A 20,459-nucleotide genomic window follows, 5' to 3' on the forward strand; every position below is an offset into this window, starting at 1 on the left:
TCAAACTGAAATGCCTTCTGAGTATTAGGTCTTTAACCAAATGAGAAATAATAATTTGCTTTAGGTTTAATTTGGAGACTATTTAATGTTATAAGCAAATTTTGAAAGAAGACAAGCTTGATTCTATTTCATATTGGCTTGCAATGTTTTGTCTTTTTAAAATGGATTTAGTAAAAGAAAATTTAGCATTTATTTTCAGTAAATTAGTGTCTCACACATTCTGGCATTTTAGTCATTATTTGATTCAAATTTAACATGTAAGTGTCTGGCAAAACAAAATAAAAAAGCGTATAAAGTGATATAATCCAGCAGTCTGAGACCTGGAACTGATTAAGAATTAAAATATGAGTGACATCATCAACACAGTGACATATGACATCCCCTGAATAGGCCTCCCCAGAAATTTAGTGAATAAAAGGACAAATCCCACTTGCTTAGAACTCTGGAGGATGGTAGAGACTGGGGAAGGACTCCACAAACTGAATCAAAGAAACAGAAGGATATCAGGTAGGAAAATTCTGTCCCAGACCACTGGTCAGTTCCCGTTCCCCTCCCCCTCACTCAGTTCTGTGCAACCCGGAAGTTGCACAGGCAGCATGGCCTGAGACCCTCCTGCCACAGACATAGACTAGAGTGGCTCATGGCAGTGAGTTAGAACTTCACGCATATCCAGTCGAGGGACCTAGCTTCACAGAGACCCAGGAGGAACACAAGCTGCTGAGGAGTGCTGCCAACAAAAGGGCCCCTGGGGAAGGGGAGCTGGTGCGGTAGACTCTGGTAGAAAGGCTGGAAAGAACTGTTTTGCCCTCACTCAATTCAGTTTTAGTCGACGGGAACACCTAAAGGCAAAACGGGCTTTTCTGAAGTCACCCACCTTTCTGTATTGACTCCATCTGGCTCCCTGGGGTGGGACACACTAATGGAGTAGAAACTGGAGTCAAAAAAGTCTCACAGGAAAAAAAAAAAGAAAAGGAGGGGGAGGTTTAAACTGAACTGCTGTAAGATAGGATGGGTCCAAAATTGAAAAGTGGAAGGAAAACAGGGCACTGAGTAAGGAAGAGCATTTTAAAGAATCATAGAACCTGGGAAGGAAAGTCTGCACAAAACAAACAGAACAGCTCAAGAGTCCTAGAGAAGGAAGAGAGGAAAGGAAGCTCTTTTCCTGGATATGAAACAATTGCACAAAAAGTGCAGTATTAAAAATTGCATCACATATCAAGGGCAAGAATCAGATGAAGAACTGAGAAAATCTGAACAGTTAAACACAGGCTATTCTACAGGTCTAGAATAAGTTGGACAAAGTGTCAAAGAAGATCCTTAACACAATGCCAGTCAAAAATAAAACCCTAGACTAGAGAGTGAAACAGACTTCAGAGTTAACTCATCAAAATAATCAGTTGCCTAGACATCAGCAAAAAATTACAAGCCATTCTGTGGAACAGAAACATATGGCTCAATTAAGGGAACAAATTGAAACTTCAGAGGAGACTGAGAAGTTGGAAAAAATCTCCTAAATCAACTCAAGGAGATGAAGGGAAAATATACATAAAGAGATAAAGGATATTAATAAGATAATGTATAAGCATAAAGAAGAATTGGAAAGTATGAAAAGAAAAGTAACAGAAAATATGAGGATGAAAGAAACAATAGTAGAGATTAAAAATAGGGGAGCACTGGACTCAGATGGGATCTGTCTTCATAAGACTTTCATGCTAATGTGCTGGAGGTGCAGTTAGTGTCGGGGTTTAAGATATATTTAGGGGATTTGAATCTCTGGACTGACAATGTGATAGCCAGGTCCTGAGCCTCAACAGACTCCAGCACCTACAATCTGACTTATTGGGCTCACCACACTCAGCTAAGATGGAGTTGAAGAAGGACAACCACCACACCATGGAGCCTAGAGTGATTACAACTAAAAGTGGGAGGATTGCATCCAGCATCCATGTGGAATCTGAGCCTCCTCTTGACATAGAGGTGCAATGGACACAACCAATCCAATGTCCACATAGAAAAGGTGGCATTGGATTGAGAAAAGTGGACATGATGGCTGATGGGTATGGGGAAAGGCAGGAAGAGATGAGAGGTGGAGGCGTCTTTGGGACATGGAGCTGCCCTGGATGGTGCTTCAGGGCAATCACTGGACATTGTAAATCCTCACAGGGCCCACTGGATGGAATGGGGGAGAGTATGGGCCATGATGTGGACCATTGACCATGAGGTGCAGAGGTGCCCAAAGATGTACTTGCCAAATGCAATGGATGTGTCATGATGATGGGAAGGAGTGTTGCTGGGGGGGGGGGGGGGGGAGAGGTGGGGTGGGGGTGGTAGGGTTCAATGGGACCTCATATATATATATTTTTAATGTAATATTATTACAAAGTCAATAAAAAAAAATAGGGGAGCAGATGTGGCTCAAGCAGTTGGGCATCCACCTCCCACATGGAAGGTCCCAGGTTTGGTTCTGGGTGCCTCCTAAAAGAAGAGCAGACACAGAAAGCACACGACAAACAGAAACAGAGAGCAGACAGCAAGCACAAACAATGAGTGGGGAGAGAAATAAATAAATCTTTTAGAAATACATACTAGAGTCATACAATAGTAGATTTAAACAGGCAGAAGAAAGAACAGCAAGCTAGAAGACAGGACAATAAAAATCATACAGTCAGAACAGATAGGAAAAAAATAGAAAAACAACAACAACGCTGTGCAGTGTCTCAGGGATTTGAATAACAGCATGAACCACACAATCACGTGCATAATGGGTGTCCCAGAAGGAGAAGAAAAGGGAAAAGGGCAGAAAGAATATTTGAGGAAATATATACTGAAAATGTCCCAACTCTCATGAAAGATATAAATATACATGTCCAAGAAGTACAACATACTCCAAACAGAATAAATCCTAATAGATGTACTCTGAGGCACACACTAATCATAATGTCATATGCCAAAAATAAAGAGAGAATTCTGAAAGCAGCAAGAGAAAAGTGATTCATCACTACAGGGACTCCTCAATAAGACTAAGTGCTGATTTCTCATCAGAAACGCTGGAGGTGAGAAAGCAATGGTATGATATATTTAAGATACCAAAAGAGAAAAACTGACAGCCAAAAATTCTTTATCTGGCAAAACTCTCATTCAAAAATGAGGAAGAGTTTAAAATATTTACACATAAACAGAAACTGACAGAGTCTGTTGATAAAAGACCTGCCCTACAATAATTTCCAAAAGGAGTTCTACAAGTTGAAAGGAAAAGACAGGAGAAAGTGGGTTGGAATAGTATGAATAAATGAAGATCATCAGTAAGGGTAACTAAAAGGGTTGCAAAACCCAGTACTACTGTATCCTCAATATATAACTCTACTCTTAAATTCATGTAAGAATCACAATACAGTTGAACAAGAAAAAGGCATATTTCCTGATAAAAGATATGCAAAATGTAAAAGTGGGACAAAAACAACATAATGAGGGAAAACAGAGGAATATGGGAACAGAGAACATGCATGCTATGAAGTTAAGTTGGCCTCTTTTCAAATTTGGATTATAGATGAAGGTTATGTAATATAAACTCCAGGGTAGGCACAAAGAAAGTATTTTTAAAATACACAGGAACAGAAAAGAGAAAGGGATCCGTCGGATACATCACAGAAAATCAGCTATATAGAAAAGAAGTTGCAATAAAGGAAGAGACACACACACACACACAAAAAGATATGACATGTAAAAACTAAACAAAATTGCTGAAGTAAATGCTGCCTTTACAGAAATAACACTGAATGTTAATGGATTAACCTTCCCCAAAGACACAGGTTAACAGAATGGATAGAAAGCATGTTCTAACTATATGTTGTTTATAAGAGACTCAACTAGACCCAAAGACACAAACAGGTTGAAAGGAAAAAGATGGAAAAAGATATTCTATGCAAATAGTAACCAAAAAAAGAGGTCTCTATATTAATATGAGACAAATAGTCTTTAGTCAAAAACTGTTGTAAGAGACAAAGAAGAACATTATATATTAATAAAAGGGGCAATCTACCAAGAAGAAATAACAATCATAAATATACCCCTAAATACTTAGAAAAGAAAAGAGGGTTTAAAATCAAAGACCTAATTGCACACCTGAAGGAACGAGAAAAAGAATAGCACACTAATCCCAAAGCAAGCAGAAGGAAAGAAAGACTAGAACAAAAATAAATGAGCCATAAAAAACAATAGAGAACATTAACAAAACCAAAAGCTTGTTCTTTGAAAAGATGATAATATTGAAAAACCCTTAGCTAGACTGACAAAAAAAAAAAAGGAAAGAGTTTGAATCAGTCATCAGAAACTACCCAATAGAGAAAGGCCCAGAGAACTAGATGGCTTCACAGGCCTGTTGTACCAATCATTCGAAGAGGAATTAATACCAGTCCTACTCAAACTCTTCCAAAAAATTGAAGAGGAGGGAATACTACCTAATTCATTCTGTAAGGCCAATATTAACCTAATAGCAAAGTCAGATAAAAATACTGCAAGAAAAGAAAATTACAAATCAATTTCTCTTATGAATATAAACAAAGCTACTAGAGCTAATAAACTAATTTGGCAAAGTGGCAGGATATAAGAACAGCTTGCAAAAATCATTAGTGTTTCTGTACACTAGCAATGAGCAAGATGAAAGGAAATCAAGAAAAAAATTCCATTTACAATAGCAACTAAAAGAATCAAATATCTAGGAGTAAATTTAACTGAGAATGTAAAGGACAGGTGCACAAAAAACTATAAAACATTGCTAAAAGAAGACAAAGAAGACCTAAATAAATGGACATTTCTGTGTTCATAGATTGGAAGACTAAATATAATTAAGATGTCAATTCTACCCAAAATGATTACGGATTCAATTCAATTCCAATCAAAATTCCAACAGCCTACTTTGCAGAAATAGTAAAGCCAAGTATCAAAGTTTTGGAAGGGTAAGGGGATCCAAACAGCCAAAAATATCTTGAAAAAGAAGCACAAAGTTGTAGGATTCATACTTCCTGACTTCAAATCATAGTAAAGATATAATGCTCAAAACAGCATGGTACTGGCACAAGGACAGGCACATTGACCAATGGAATCAAAGTGAGAGTTTGGAAATAGAGGTTTACATCTATGGCCCTTTTTTTTTTTTTTTTTTTTGCAAGGCTGCAAAGTCTGCTCAATTAGGAACAAGTAGTGCTGGGAGAAATGGATATCCATATGCAAAAGAATGAAGGAAGACCCCTATATTATACCATATACAAAAATTGACTCAAAATGGATCAAAGACCTAAGTTTCAGAGCCAGGACTGGAAAACTCCTAGAAGAAACTATAGGGAAGCATCATCAGGATCTTGTGCTAAGCAATGGTTTCTTAGACTTTACACCTAAAGCATAAACAACAAAACAAAAATTAGATGAACAGGACCTCATCATAGTTAAAAACTTTTGTGTATCAAAGGACTTTGTCACAAAAGTGAAAAGAAAACCTATCAATGGGAGAAAGTGTTTGGGAACTACATATCCAATAAGATTTAATATCCAGAATATATAAAGAAATCCTACAATTCAACAATCAAAAGACAAACAAGGAAATTCAGTCTTTTTTTTTTTTCTTCTTTAAAAATCTGTTTTTCCTAAAATATCATTCTTTGCTTATTTTACATATACAGACTGGATTTTTTTTCCAACAGTCATTTCCCCAAAGGAATGTGTCTTACTTATTATTGATATTTGGTATGTCTCATTTATTGAGATAGTTCTTATTTTCTACATATTTCAAAAGCCTGTTTGGGGAAGTGGACTTGGCCCAATGGATAGGGCATCCACCTACCACATGGGAGGTCCGCAGTTCAAACCCTGGGCCTCCTTGTGCCGTGTGCAGCTGGCCCATGTGCAGTGCTGATGCGCGCAAGGAGTGCCGTGCCACACAGGGTGTCCCCCATGTAGGGGAGCCCCACGCACAAGGAGTGCACCCCATAAGGAGAGCCGCCCAGCGTGAAACAAAGTGAGGCCTGCCCAAGAATGGCGCCACACACATGGAGAGCTGACACGGCAAGATGACACAACAAAAGGAACACAGATTCCCAGTGCCGCTGATAAGGATAGAAGTGGTCACAGAAGAACACACAGTGAATGGACACAGAGAGCAGACAACTGGGGGGTGGGGGGGAGCAAGGGGAGAGAAATAAATACAAAAATTTTTTTAATGTTTTAAATCTTTAAATTAAAAAAAAAAAAGCCTGTGAGAAATATGGGATTTGATAAACATTTTGAAGGCAGGAAAAACCCAAATTGTTTCTTCTTTGAGTCATGCCTATCTTCTGGTGTGGAGAATTGCCTTTGGAAAAAATGACAGTTTTGATATTCACTGATTTGTTTAAAAACTGAATAAAAGGGTTTAAGAATTTTCTTTTCCTTTTGTTATATGATCACAAAACAATTCTAAAACCTGTTTTTACCACTGAAATTTTAATTGTGAGATAGGTTTTAAATGTCTAGAGTACAATCGATAATTTTCTTGAACTGTTCATTTTCCTGAATTAGAATTTTTTCATGTTTAATTCAAATTTGTAAAAAGCAACAGAAACAAAACAAAATCTCCAAAATCTGAGAAAAAAATAACCAGAGCAACAACAACACAAAAGGCAACCCTTTTATTTTTTAATAGGCAAAAGACTTGAATAGATATTTCCCCAAGTCATTATATACAAATGGCTAAAAAGTACATGGAGATTTGCTCACCATCACTATTAGGGAAATACAAATCAAAACCACAATGAAATATCATTCCACACCCAGTAGAATGGCGACTGTTTAAAAAACAGAAAACTACAAGTGTTGGAGAGGATGTAGAGAAATAGGAACACTCATTCATTGCTGGTAGGACTGTAAAATGGTGCAGCAGCTGTTGAAGACATTTTGGCAGTTTCTCATGAAACTAAGTATAGAAATACTGTATGACCTCACAATCCCCCTACTAGGTATATACCCAGAACTAAAAACAGGACTCAAACAGATATTTGCACACTTAAATGTTCATAGCGTCTTTATTCACAGTTCCAAAAGATGGCAGCAATCCCAGTGTCCGTAAACCGATGAATGGATAAATAAAATGTGGTGTATACATATGGTGGAATATTATTCTGCTGTAAGAAGGAATTAAGTCCTGATGCATACAACAACATGGATGAACCTTGAGAACATTATGCTTAGTGAAATAAGCCACACACAAAAGGGCAAATATTGTGTGCTCTCACTGATATGAACTAATTATAATAAGCAAACTCATAAGAGTTAGACTCTTAGGCTACCAGGGGATAGTTTGAGGGTAGAGAAGGGGGACCTGATGCTTACTTTGTACAGATTTTCTATTTACATTGATCCTAAGTTTTGGAAATGGATGGTGGCGACAGTGGCACGTTATTGTGAATATACTTATCAGCATTGAATTATATAGTTGAATGTCGTTAAAGGGGGAAATTTTAGATCGCATATGTTACTACAGTAAAAGTTAAAGATAAAACCTAGGACTGTGTGACGCAGTGAATCCTCTTGTAGAAGACAGACTATAATTAATAGGACATGTATAAGAATTTTCTTTCATGAAATATAACAAATGTACAACACTAATTTAGACATTAATAATAAGATGGTATATGGAAAAGCATTCACCTAATGTAAACTATGGATGATAGTTAACAATATTATTTTAATAATTTTTCATCACTTGTAAAAAGGTAACTACTATTTAAAAAATTTAGTACAATTACAAATATATACTATCATTAATTGTAACAAATTTTCCATACCAATGCAAGGTGTTGGTAGTGGGGTATTGTATGGGAATCCTGTATTTCATGCATGATTGTTCTGTAAACCCACAACTTCTCTAATAAAAAAAATTTAAGTCATGAGCATTAGCAGAAACAAATTATGTGCACTTCAACACAATGGCGTATTATGCAACTATCAAAACAATAATGCAGAAAATTTCTATGAGTTGGTAAAAGTAGTTCTCTAGCAGAAGTTGATTTACCATGAAGATAATAAGGTTTAAATTTCCAGGTCCCTCACTGTCATGGCCCCTATATCTAATTTTATATTTACAATTTTGCATTATTTCTTCTTAATCAGGGGTCCCAAATTAAATAACCCATAACCTGAATCTGCCCCCAATCTACAGTATATATTGTTAAGTGTAAAAACAAGGTCCACAAAAAAATGTATATGGAACTCTCTCTCTATATATGAACATATAACATTCTGCCTTCTGTGTCCAAAAAAGAGAAAATATAAAAATGTAAACATTTATGTTTGCTTGTCTTTGCATTTAAAAAAGTAAAATTATGTACAAATAACCAATTAGAGGAAGATTTCCTAATGTATGTCTTTTATATGGTTTTTATTTGAGTTTTGATTTCTGAATATATGGCCTATCCAAAATATTAAATTAATATTTTCAAAAATTCAATTCTATGAGTGAAGAGCAAGAACAAATTTATGAAATATATTTATTTATTTGTCTGTTAGTTTATTCTCAAATCAAGAGGATTATAGTACCAGTAAGCACTAATACATGATAAGCTGACTCTTCCCCTTGCTACAAAGAAAGAAAAACTACAGTAGGCTGTAGTGAGAATTAAATTAGCTAATTCTTGGAAAGAACTAAAAATTAATGTCTATAAAATATACATACTAAGTGTTCAAAAAACATAGTTGGTATTTTTGTATCTTCTTTTCTTCATAGGAATCTTTATAAATTTTGTCAGGAATTAATGGGACTATGAAATCAAATTATTAATGGTTTGCATTCCAGAATGTAGATCCTAGACATTTATCAGTGGTTTTTTTCCAGATACACATTCTTAAAATTAGTGATGAGAATTTTAAGGAAACAGTTTCTCTTTTGGGAATTAGATCTCTTAATTTAAAACATTAACTTTATTCTGAAGAATATATTTTTACAAACAATTTAAAGTAATACTTTATCAATGAACAGGTAAATTATATTTTCAATATAAAGAGACCATTGAAGTTGAGTTGAGTTGATTCTGTACTATTTGATCTTTCTCTCTTCATTATCCCTAGTTTTTCGAAAACCAGTTCCTCCATTAGAAGAGGCCCTAAAACAAATTCAGGGATCCAACTTAAAATCGGAAGTAAGCTTTCCCTCTTCCCACAGACCAACAATAAATTGGAGGTAAGTAATTTTTATTATTATATATAATAACTAATGTAATAATTAAATAACTTTTTGTTTACTGAGGAATTTTGGCTTTTCCATTAATTACTCCTTGCCTCTGTTTTAGAGTTTACTACTTTATTTTCTCAGATTAAATTGGGATACAGTAGAATGTGAATTGCTCCAAGAATAAAGCAAAATTCTAATTTGTTGTCTTAAAGTCTTTGACATTACAAATGCTACCAATGTTGAATAATTTTTCTATGGAAATGATCATCAAAATTACGACGTAAAAATAGTGATACTAGTTATAATATTCCTTCTCTGAGAAGAGAAAAATACATTGAATTATAGCAATAGAAAATTTAGGTAAAAGGAGTAACTTTATGGTAGAGATGGGATTTTTCCTCACTGAATATCTTTCCTGGATATCTTGAAAAGGCTGTGGTGGCTTCTAGTTCTTCTCTATGATGGCTTAAATAAATCATCAAGAAGCAATTAGCATGGACCAACCAACCACTGGACGCCCTCTGCAGTCCTGTGTTTTTCATTTATTTATTCCAAATGTTTGTTGAAGCTACTACATATATAGAACTAGATCAAGTATTATAAAGGGAATATGGAGAAGTACAATATTGTAAAATACAATCCCTAGTTTATAATCTAAGGGAGATGTAAAACAATGTTTCAAAATAGTAGAGGATAGTACCAATAAGTATTGATAATATTTAACATTTATTTATATAAAGATATCTACAGTTAAGACAATAAATATTGTTAATCTTTTATCTGTGTATAAAGTTACCTACAGTACTTTTTAGAATATCTGTGGCCTGTAGTTCCCTTGCTATGGCAAGGAGCAAAGAAATTCATTGTCCCAGTCTTCACTAGAGTTTAGGAAAGACCTTCTGGGAGAAAAGACTTATAAAGAAAATAGGAGTTAATTCTGCAACAGTGGAGGGGTGGCATCCCAGGCAGGAATGACATGTATAAGGGCTCAGAGTGCTAGAGGTACTCTAGGAGGAAGCATGTGGCTGAATCACAGGATGCAGGGTGCCAGCAGCCTGACTGCATATGAGATTAGAGGGAACCGTAGGCTGAGTGCTAAGTAATGTAAACTTTATCCTGAGAGTTTAAGAAGAGCCAATGAAGGATTTTAAGAAGGTGAGTGGTAAGATCAAATTGTCTTTTTAAACATATTATTCCAATCCATTGTGAGTAACTGTGGATGATAGTTTACAGGAGGACAAAGCAGGAGGCTATTTCTATGTATGTAATTGAAATTATGAGTTTGCAGTTATATTACAATACTGTGTAATGGGGGCTGTTACAGAAATAGTAACAAAATGATAAAGTACAAAATTTGGAGTTAACACTTCTTGCGGGATCTTAGGGAAAGAGTCACAGAAGAAGTGAGGTTGGAACCAAGTCTTAAAGAATGAGTAAGAGGCAGCGGACTTGGCCCAGTGGTTAGGGCGTCCTTCTACCACATGGGAGGTCCAGGGTTCAAACCCCAGGCCTCCTTGACCCGTGTGGAGCTGGCCCATGCGCAGTGCTGATGCATGCAAGAAGTACCGTGCCACGCAGGGGTGTCCCCTGCTTAGGGGAGCCCCACGCGCAAGGAGTGAGCCCCGTAAGGAGAGCCACCCAGCGCAAAAGTGCAGCCTGCCCAGGAGTGGTGCCGCACTCACAGAGAGCTGACACAACAAGATGACTCAACAAAAAGAAACACAGATTCCCATGCTGCTGACAACAACAGAAGCAGACAAAGAAGAAGACACAGCAAATAGACACAGAGAACAACCAGGGTGTGGGGGCAAGGGGAGAAAAATAAATAAATAAATCTTAAAAAAAAAAAAAGAATGAGTAAGAATTGCCTAATAAAGAAGCATGAGTTGAGTTATGGTATGTATGTAGTTGCAGAGTTGTGAAAGGCACAAACCTGTAAGGAAATAGAACTTATTTAGAGTGGCAGGACTGTAGGATGTGTTAATGGTAGAAAAGGAGATGATCTAGAAATATAGATTGCAATCAGATGTGAAAAGCTTGTATGCCTAACTTGGGAGTTTGGACTTATCCTATAATTAGTAAAGAACCAGTGAAAGTTTTTAAATAGGGAACGATATAATCCTTTTTATTATCTTAGAAAGATGGCTGGTGTGCATGTTGGAAAATGGAATGGATGCTAAGAAAATTGGAGTCAAGGAGACCAGAGAGGGAAATATTGGGTAATTCAAGTGATTAATCATTATTGCCTCAACTAAAACAATACTTTTTGTATAGTGAGACAATTCTAGATCTGATAAAGAATGAAAGAATTTGAGTGGTTAGATGGGAAGGACGAGAGAGAGAAAATATTGAAAGATAGTGTGTTTTTACAATACAGAAAAGTGACATGAAGAAATAAGTATTTAATAATGTTAAGCAAATAGAAGCATAAGAATTGAAGTGTGGAAAAAATATAAGTAGGAAAATTAAGAGATGTTCAGCCATGAGTTAAAAAGGATTTTTTGTTAGAAGGTGGTAGTTCAGTAGAAATGAAAGACAGAAGAAAAAGGTATTTAATGAAAAGAATAGATTGAGTTTAGTTTCTGATGTGATAAGTTAAATTTGAAATGCAAAATAAAATCCAAAGGAGTTGAAAATTTGAAGTCTTGATGATTGAAAGAATTGTGACTTTAAAAAAAAAGGGAATATAATGAAAGGAAACAGGTTTGGCAAGATATTGCTAAATTTCATTTGAGAATTCTGATTTGAGGTGACAAACATCCAAGTAGAAATGTGTAAAAACATTTTGACCAAAGAAAGACAAGGTGAGACGTCAAGCCTATAGAAATACATTTGAATGTCATGATTCTGTATGTTGTTGCTTAATTTTTATGTGTACTTTTGTCTCCCCAAATAGATTGTAATATTCTAGAGAACAAAGGCTAAATCTCATATTTATATATATTTTTTCCTTTAATGCTTTTATCAGTGCTATGCATTGTGGAGGTATTCAATAAATACTTTGAGTAGAGAAACTTCACTGGCAAAAGTAACACTTTTCAGAAAATGTAAACTTACAAACTTGACCTTTAAACTTGGTAGATGAGGAGGATATTCATCACAGATAAACATTGAGAGGGAATTCCAGACATGGAGAATAAGAAGTGCGTAAAAAGGAATGGAGGCATAAATGAGCATGTTGTGTCAAGCATGATATGTTAGAAAGGAAGCCACGTTAAGTGATGAGTCTTGTTAAGGAGTTTGTCATGAAAACAACTACTGAAAAAAATTGAAGCAGGCATACAACATTTATGTTTTATAAATACCATTAAAATGGGGAAAACTAAAGGTGGGAAAACCAGGTAAGTTGGTACTATAGTGGTTCATGAAAATGATGAGTTCTTGAGAACTATTTAGGAGGTAGAATCAACGTGCTTTGGTAACTGATTTAAAATCTGGAAGGTAATTGGGAAGCGTCATCAAGGATGACTCCAAACATTATGTTTGGCCAGTGTGTGGATGGTAAAACCATTTATCAAAATGAGGACTATGAAGGAGGAGTATGTTTAGGGGAATTGTTAGTTGGAAGGAAGATGATAAGTTGTGATTTTGAGAAATGAAGTATTCAGGAGCCAATTTCTTATAGTGAGAATTCTGGGCCATGGATGAAGATATTCAACCACCAATGAATGGCTGAGGTGAAAGCCAGGGCTTAATGCCCACCAGTAGTGGTCCTGGATTCAACTAAACAGCCAAACTCCTATGACCACTATCGGTCATGTATGGCTTCATTTAGAAGGATACAAGTCAAAAAACACAGCATGCCAGCAAGGCAGTGTTCTTCAATGAGAAGAATCCTCATGACAGATCACAAAGGAGTTCAAGGGTTAGTCTTCTTTGCCATGTCCCTGTCTCCTGCAAGTGACAGCTCAGGTTTAAGGAAACAACATCACAATTGGTGAGTATTTAACCACCATGGATTAGTAACCCCATGTCCCAAACAGGTACTAATGTCTCTTGTAATAACTCCATATAGTTTCCAAATCCATGCAAGAGCAAACCCAGTTACAAGAGTCCCTTTACTCAGGGAAGCCCAAAGTTTTAGCTTCCTATCAGGTATCTCATTTATTCACAGTACTCTCAGTCCAATGCAATTTACCAATTTTTGGGGATTGAATCATGTCTCCAACAAAAGTCATGTTCATATCCCAAAACCATCCTATGATTATTTAGAAATAGGACCTTTGAAGATGTTGTTAGTTAAGGTGTGCCCACACTGAATGATGGTGGGCCTTAATTCAATGTTGCTGAAGTCCTTAAAAGCAAAGGAAATTGGAAATAGGAGAGAAGCCACAGGAAGCAGCCGGAGTCTAGAAGGCACCCAAACCTAGCAGAGAAAGAAGATGTGCCATGTGCATTGCCGTGTAACAGAAAGACCAAGGACCAAGGTCATCGGCAAACAGCTGCAAAATGCCACAGTCATCAGGGAACAAGCGTCACTTTGCTAACACCTCAATTTTGGACTTCTCCTAGACCCAAAATCATGAACCAATAAACTCCCATTGTTTCAGCCACCCATTGTGTGGTACTTGTTTTAGCAGCCAAGAACCTAAGGCAGTTTGGTACCAGAAGGTGTGGTGGTGCTATGACAAATACCTAAAAAAGTAGAAACAGTTTTGGAATTGGGTAATGGGTAGAAGTTTGTGAGATGCTTGATAGAAAAAACCTAGATTACATTGAAGAGACTATTGGTAGAAGTATGGGCGTTAAATGTATTTTTGAGGCCTTAGAAGGAAATGGTGAATATGTCTTTGGAAACTGGAAGAAAGGCGATCCTTGTATAAAGTGACAGAGTACTTGGCAAAATTGTATTCTGATGTCAGATGGAAAGCAGAGCTGGAAAGTAATGGATTTCGATATTTAGCAGAGAGATTTCCAAGCTAATTGTGGCACATGCAGCCTGATTTCTTCTTATGAAAGAGATAAAGTGAGCAGTCAACTGTTAAACACCAAGAAACCAGCAGTTGATGATTTGGAACATTCTCAGCCTATCCAGATAGTGTGCTCCGAGACTAGGCCCAGAAGCAGCTCTCTCAGGCCCTCCCTGAGCTTTGGGGAAGTGATTCCCATGTGAGAGTTTAACTGAACAGCCCCTTACTAAAGATGGCTGAACATGGGTCCAGTCAGACATCTCAGAGGGAGTCAGGACCAGAAACGCAGTCATGAAGGAAGGACTTATGGGAAGGTTTTTTGTCTGATGGTTTGGACCCCGTGGAAATGGTACGCAAAGCCAAGAAGGCTTTTGTGAAATTTGTATGAACGGAAGCATTGCTTGAAAGGGATGGACAGTGCCTGAAGCAAGAATGATTTCAAGGGTAGCACTGTGGAAGCCGAGTTCTGCAAAGAAGAGACCACCCGGAGGGGGTGGCCTTGTGCCCAGTTGTTCAAGACTGCCACCCCAGGGCTTGCAGATGCAGGGATGCCCTGGCATTTGCAGAGAGGCTGCCTGGAGAGGCTGGAGCCTACACCCAGTGTATGGGGAGAGCATGGCCACTGCACTAGCACTTGGAAAGGGTGGAGCTATTGCTTAGCAGGCCCGGAAGATAAAGCATCATTCTAGAGATGACTCTCAGACCTTGAAACCTAATGAAGGGAAGCAGATGTGGCTCACCTGAGAGAGCATCTGTCTACCATATGGGAGGTCCAGAATTCGAACCCAAGGCCTCCTGGCCCATGTGGTGAGCTAGCCATGCACAGTGCTGCCGCATGCAAGGAGTTCCCTGCCATGCAGGGGTATCCCCCATGTAGGGGAGCCCCACATGCAAGGAGTGCACCCCACATTGAGCTACCTGGTGCGAAAAAGTGCAGCCCACCCAGGAGTGACGCTGCACACATGGAGAGCTGATGCAGCAAGATGTCGCAACAAAAAGAGACACAGATTCCTGGTGCCGCTGACAAGTATGCAAGAGGACACAGAAAAACACACAGTGAATGGACACAGAGAGCAGACAACGGGTGGGGGGGGAGGGGCGGTGAAGGGAAGAGAAGTACATAAAAAAATCAATCTTTAAAAAGAGAGGAAACCTAGTGGAGTTTGCCCTGCTGGGTTTTGGACTTGTTTGGGACCTGTGACCCCTGTTTCCCTTCCAGTTTCTCTTCTGGAATGGGAATGTTTATCCTTCGTTTGTCCTGCCATAATGTATTGGAATCAGATAACTTGTTTTCTAGATTTCACAGGTCCATCAGAAGAATTTTGGCCCAAGGGGTACCAACACCCATAACTGGTTTGGATGAGACTTTGTAGTTAGCATTATTCTAAAATGGCTTAAAGCTTTAGGGATGTTGTGATAGAATGAATGTACTTTGCATGTGGGAAGAACATGTCTCTTTGGGGTCCAGAGAGTGGACTCTTGGGGATTGAATCTTGTCCCCCACAAAAGGCACGTCAGGTCCCAATCCCTGGTCCTGTGGGTGAGCATCCATTTGTAAATAGGATCTTTGAAGATGTCATTAGTTGGGGTGTGCCCACACTGAATGAGGGAGGCAGGAGCCTTCATCCAGTGTGGCTGAGTCCTTATAAGTAAAGGAAAGTGGACACGGGAGAGAAGCCACAGGGAGCAGCCAAAGGCTAGAAGTCCATGGAACCTCGAAGAGAAAAGAGAAGATGCACCATGTGCATTGCCATGTGACAGAAAAGTCAAGGACCAAAGACGGTAGGCGGCCAGCCAGCCCCAGAATACCAGTCTTCAGGGAGAACGCATTACCATGCTGACACCTCAGTTTTGGACCTCTAGATTCAAAACTGTGAGCCAACATATTCCCATTGTTTAAATCATCCCATTTTATGATATTTTTTTTAACCATTAGGAAACTAAAATATCAGTTGAGTCATTTTTACCATAATCAATATGACTTTATAACATAGCTAATATGTTATAATAACCTAATAATCCAGGAGAATCAACCTAAAACATTTTTAACCCAAAGCCAAATTTGTCCATAGAAAAGGAGAACAGATAACACTTTACGCACACACTTATAGATAACATCGTACAGAGTATAACTAAGATTATACAGAGAGTGTGGGTAATGTGTGTGGGCCTTGATACAGACTGGCTGAAGTCCTTAAAAGAAAAGGAAAGTGGGTACAGGAGAGAAGCCACAGGGAGCGGTCAAAGGCTAGAAGTAAGAGAAGAGGGTCAAATAAAGAACTCTCAAAAATTCCAGCAAATAAGGACAAAGAAAGAGGGGCTCAAGAAAGAGCCTAAGAAGGAATAACTGGAGAAGCAGTAAAATAACCAGGAAAACGTGTTGATATGGAAACCAAGGGAATTAAAGTCAGGAAAGACAGTTGTCAACAACTGTCTATTTTTGCCCTTAATAGATCAGTTAGTTCGTTAGCAAAAGCAGTATATTGAAGTAGTACAGGTAGGAAGCCAGATACCAGTGGGTTATGGAACAAATGGAAGTGGAGGTAGCAAAGGCAGTATAATCTTACAATACTCTATTGAAAAGTTTGTCTGAAAAGGGAAGATTATAGACAATTAGACAAGGGTCTTAGAGTCCAGGAGGAATTTGGACCAATTAAAAAACATTTATTATAGCAATAATGTGCATTTTTGTATACAGGTTTTCCTCAGTCTTAGTTTCTTTTTCTGTGTATCTGTTATCCTTTGTGTTATCATATATTTTCAATAATAAAATTCTTTAGTACTATCAATGAAAACATAGATTTTTTCTTATGCTAGTATGCAGTTGCTTAAAGTGTTAAAAGAGATAAAGTGTCAGAACAACTTTGATTTCTCTACAGCAGACACATGTAGTTGTCATTACACATCTGTGTTAGGAGAAATTATCTGTATTCTGCATTAGAATGCCCAGTTTTCATGTTATTATTATAAAATAATATTATGACTATGACTGCCTGATATCTGTACATCTAACTGTACACACACATACATGCATAGAAGTGTTATATATTTAGAAAATAGCAAACATACATTATAGAGAGAGCACTATGGTTTATTCATTTAAAAGTTGAACTTCTTTCTATAGATACCTAACAGTAAAACATAATACATGTAAGAATGCTTTATAAATTATAAGATGCTATAAAAATATGAGATATTGGAACATTAAGGATCAGGTGTTAACGAAAATGTTTGTATGTACTATTTATTGCAAATATAATTGTTACAAATATCAATAAGCTATTATCACCTTAAAAGTAAATTTTCAATGGAATATAAATCTAAAATATGTAAAGGAATTAAGTGCAGGCAAGAAACAGGGAGCTTCCAAAGAAGCAGAGATATCAGTACTCATGAAAGATGATTCTAATGTGGAAAATAATAGCAGTAAATAAAAATAATTTAAGATGTTAGTAATGTGATAATCTGAAGGAGGAAAATATTGAACAAAAAAGTGGAGGGCATTCAATGCTTAAACCTGAAGAAAAATCAAAGTATATGTCCTTTGAAAATAGAAACTTTCAGGAAATAGTGAGATATAAGAATATTAATAAGGAAATAAATTTAAAATATAAGAAATAATCAGTCTTCCATCACAAACAAATCCTTATCACAAAGCTGAGATATTTGACCCTTCTGGTAGTGATAGAGTAGAAGAGGCTACATTCTCCCCCTGTATTAAATTCTAAAACCCTAAAGTGATATTGTTAGATATCTATCTCCAATATCCATGTATTTGTGTGGTCAGACAGTTGACCCTCATCCACATGCTCGGCTGAGAAGTCTGGCCAGAGTGAGCTATGCTCTGCTTGACCTCCATTTGCCCTGTGTACCAGTGCTTTAAACCAGATTTTCCAGCCCATATTCTTGAATGTGTATGACTAACAGACTTCTGAGAGGTAAATATGCTCCAGAGTAAGGATGTGAAAGAGGTATCTGAATTGGCTATATTTCTCAGCCGACGTGAGAGGACGCTGGTTGAATAGAGGAGGGTCCTACATGGACCTTCAGAACAAAAAAATAACGTGAATCAAAAGCTTAGAGGGTAGTGGATGTAGCTCAGTGGTTGAGCACATGCCTCCCACATACAGGTGGTTTAATCCCCAGGCCCTCCTAAAAAAAAAAAAGCTTAGAGGCAGCCCAATAAGCCAAAACTAAATAAATAAACAAAACATCTTAACAAGGCTGTCTCTCTACTGCCTGTCCAAATGCTTTTCCACCTATGCAGATCCATTCCTGCCTGCCCAGCTGTCTCCACACCTGGCCCCTACTTACCTGATCAGCTGTCTCCTTCACAGGCCCCACTGCTCTCCCACCATCCCCAAATTCTTCCTAGCTACCCAGTTGTTCCTCCCACCCGCCAGCACCATGCCCTGCCTATCCATCCATCTGTCCCCTCTGTGCTTCCAAAGACCTTCTTACCAGCTGCGTCACTGTCCTACCCAATCAGATATCTCCCTCACCCTCCAGCCCCAATCACATCCAGCTTTTCTAGGAGTTTCCCTCGTCTACCAGCCCCCATTCCTTCTGGCCCACCTGACCACCTGCCCCACCCACCCCAAAGTTCTCCAGGCATTCCTGATATTGACTCACAAAACAAGTTATTTTACAAAACTTTCAAACCCAAACATTTCTTTCCAGCCCAGCGTTGTACTCCAGCCCCTCTAATGCCTGCCCTTGTTCGCCGTTCCCTTCCAGCTCAGCTGGTCATTCCCCCACCCCCTGTGGAAGCTCTCCCTGTTTCGAAGCCCTCCTGTTTATCCAGTCATCGCCCTCATCAGCAGGTCCCCACTCTTTCTTATCTCACATCATGGCCTGAACATGCTTTTGCTGGCTTGGATCCTTCTCAGTCAGTCCAACAATCTGCCCCACAGGCTCCACCATTGTCAAATCTGCCCCAAGCTGTTTTAGACCATCCATCAGTTCTCTCCGCTCCACCTCCCTGTCGTTCTCCATCCTCTTCTTTGTCTTCATCTCCTTCCACTTCCACATCCTCTTCTCCTCCTTCTATATTGCTTTCTTCTGCTGCATCCATTCTTTCCTCTCCCTCATCATCTTCTTCTACTTCTTCATCCTTACCTCTTTCATCTCTCCCTCTCTTTTCTTCTCCTTTGTATTCATCTCCCTCTCCATTTTTACCTCTAACTTATTTAGATTTTCCCTCTCCAATTCCCCCTGTTTCTTCTTCCTTTATGATTTCTTCTTCCTTCCCCCCCTTGCTTCACTCTCCCTCCATTTCTACTTCCCCATCTCCTTTTATTCCTATCCATCCCTTCAATCCTCCTCCCTGGGGGAAGAAAGTAGAGAAGAGAAGAGAAGAAAGTGGAGTAGAGAAGAAAGGAATAGAGAAGATAAAGTTGAGAGACGACAACTATAAAGGTAAATAAATGAGTTTCTTAGAAAATTGTAGATTTAGCAATATTTTGTTTGGGAAGGGTGACTGAAGGGAAAGGAATATGTAAGAGTAGGAAAGTGTGAAAGGAAAAGAAGCATACTTTCAATGTGCAGAAGCTGTGTTCAAACTTTTCTTGCTGTGCCTGATTTCCCTGTGGTTACAAAGAGATAGAAATCTGGTCATTATAGACCTTTACTATTCCAATCTGTCCACATAACACTATATATGGGTACTGGAGGTAGATATATGTCACATGTACTCAAGTATCACCTTCCACCAAATTTTTATCCTCACTGAATTGGGGAAAAAAATGTCCCTGGGAGCCACACTACAGGCCTCTGGAACAGACAGTTAGCTGTATGATATACCTCTCCCCATCCCATCCCCTCCCCCCCAAATATTTCCTTTTTTCTTTGTTTTTCACTTTGAAACCTGTACGTATACTGAAATTTAGCATGCTATATTTTTCCAGAAGATATAAAATCCTAACAAGATGATGTCATATGCTGATAATTTTGGCTAGGCCCTCTAGCATACTAAAAGTTGACTTAAAATAAAGGTACCCCCTTCTGTAGCATGAAAACCATGTTTATATCCTGATCATATTCCTGAAATAAATGAAAAAAATGTGTGCACTCTCCTCCATGGAGTAAGATCAAATCTCCCAGATCTAGTTTAGGAGGGTAGCAATCCCCCCCATCCTGACAAGCAATTTTTATAGTTTCTGTTTTCTTGAATATTTAACCAACTCTTGTAGAGTTATAAGAATAATACCTTCCAGCCATGATATTAACTCAGAACTAAGAATAATACAGAATGTTATTATCCAAATACGAATTCTCTTAAAGAACTGAAGACTGGCTCTATGCTTCTACAGGAATTAGTTCTACCCCTCTTCCAAATGATAGAGGAATAGGAT

At 38.0% G+C, this 20,459-nt stretch overlaps 1 protein-coding gene and 1 long non-coding RNA gene across 11 annotated transcripts in view; one reads left to right on the forward strand and one right to left on the reverse strand.

Annotated features, from left to right (window-relative positions):
• CEP126 (centrosomal protein 126) overlaps window positions 1-20,459 on the forward strand; it is a 129,983-nt gene that overhangs the window by 54,714 nt on the left and 54,810 nt on the right. For all 8 annotated transcript variants that reach the window (XR_189220.4, XR_189219.4, XR_009183774.2 and 5 more), the window contains one exon: window positions 9,094-9,205. Coding sequence is in view for 2 of the 8 variants with exons in the window: in XM_004484111.4 (XP_004484168.1) it covers window positions 9,094-9,205 (112 nt within the window). In the remaining 6 variants the exon portion in view is untranslated. The remainder of the gene's footprint in view (window positions 1-9,093; window positions 9,206-20,459) is intronic.
• Window positions 1-20,459, reverse strand: part of LOC105745288 (uncharacterized) — a 105,485-nt gene that overhangs the window by 15,806 nt on the left and 69,220 nt on the right. The gene's annotated exons all lie outside the window — the stretch shown is intronic.

Source organism: Dasypus novemcinctus, chromosome 27 (genome assembly GCF_030445035.2).
Source record: "Dasypus novemcinctus isolate mDasNov1 chromosome 27, mDasNov1.1.hap2, whole genome shotgun sequence".
Classification (NCBI taxonomy): Eukaryota; Metazoa; Chordata; class Mammalia; order Cingulata; family Dasypodidae; genus Dasypus; species Dasypus novemcinctus.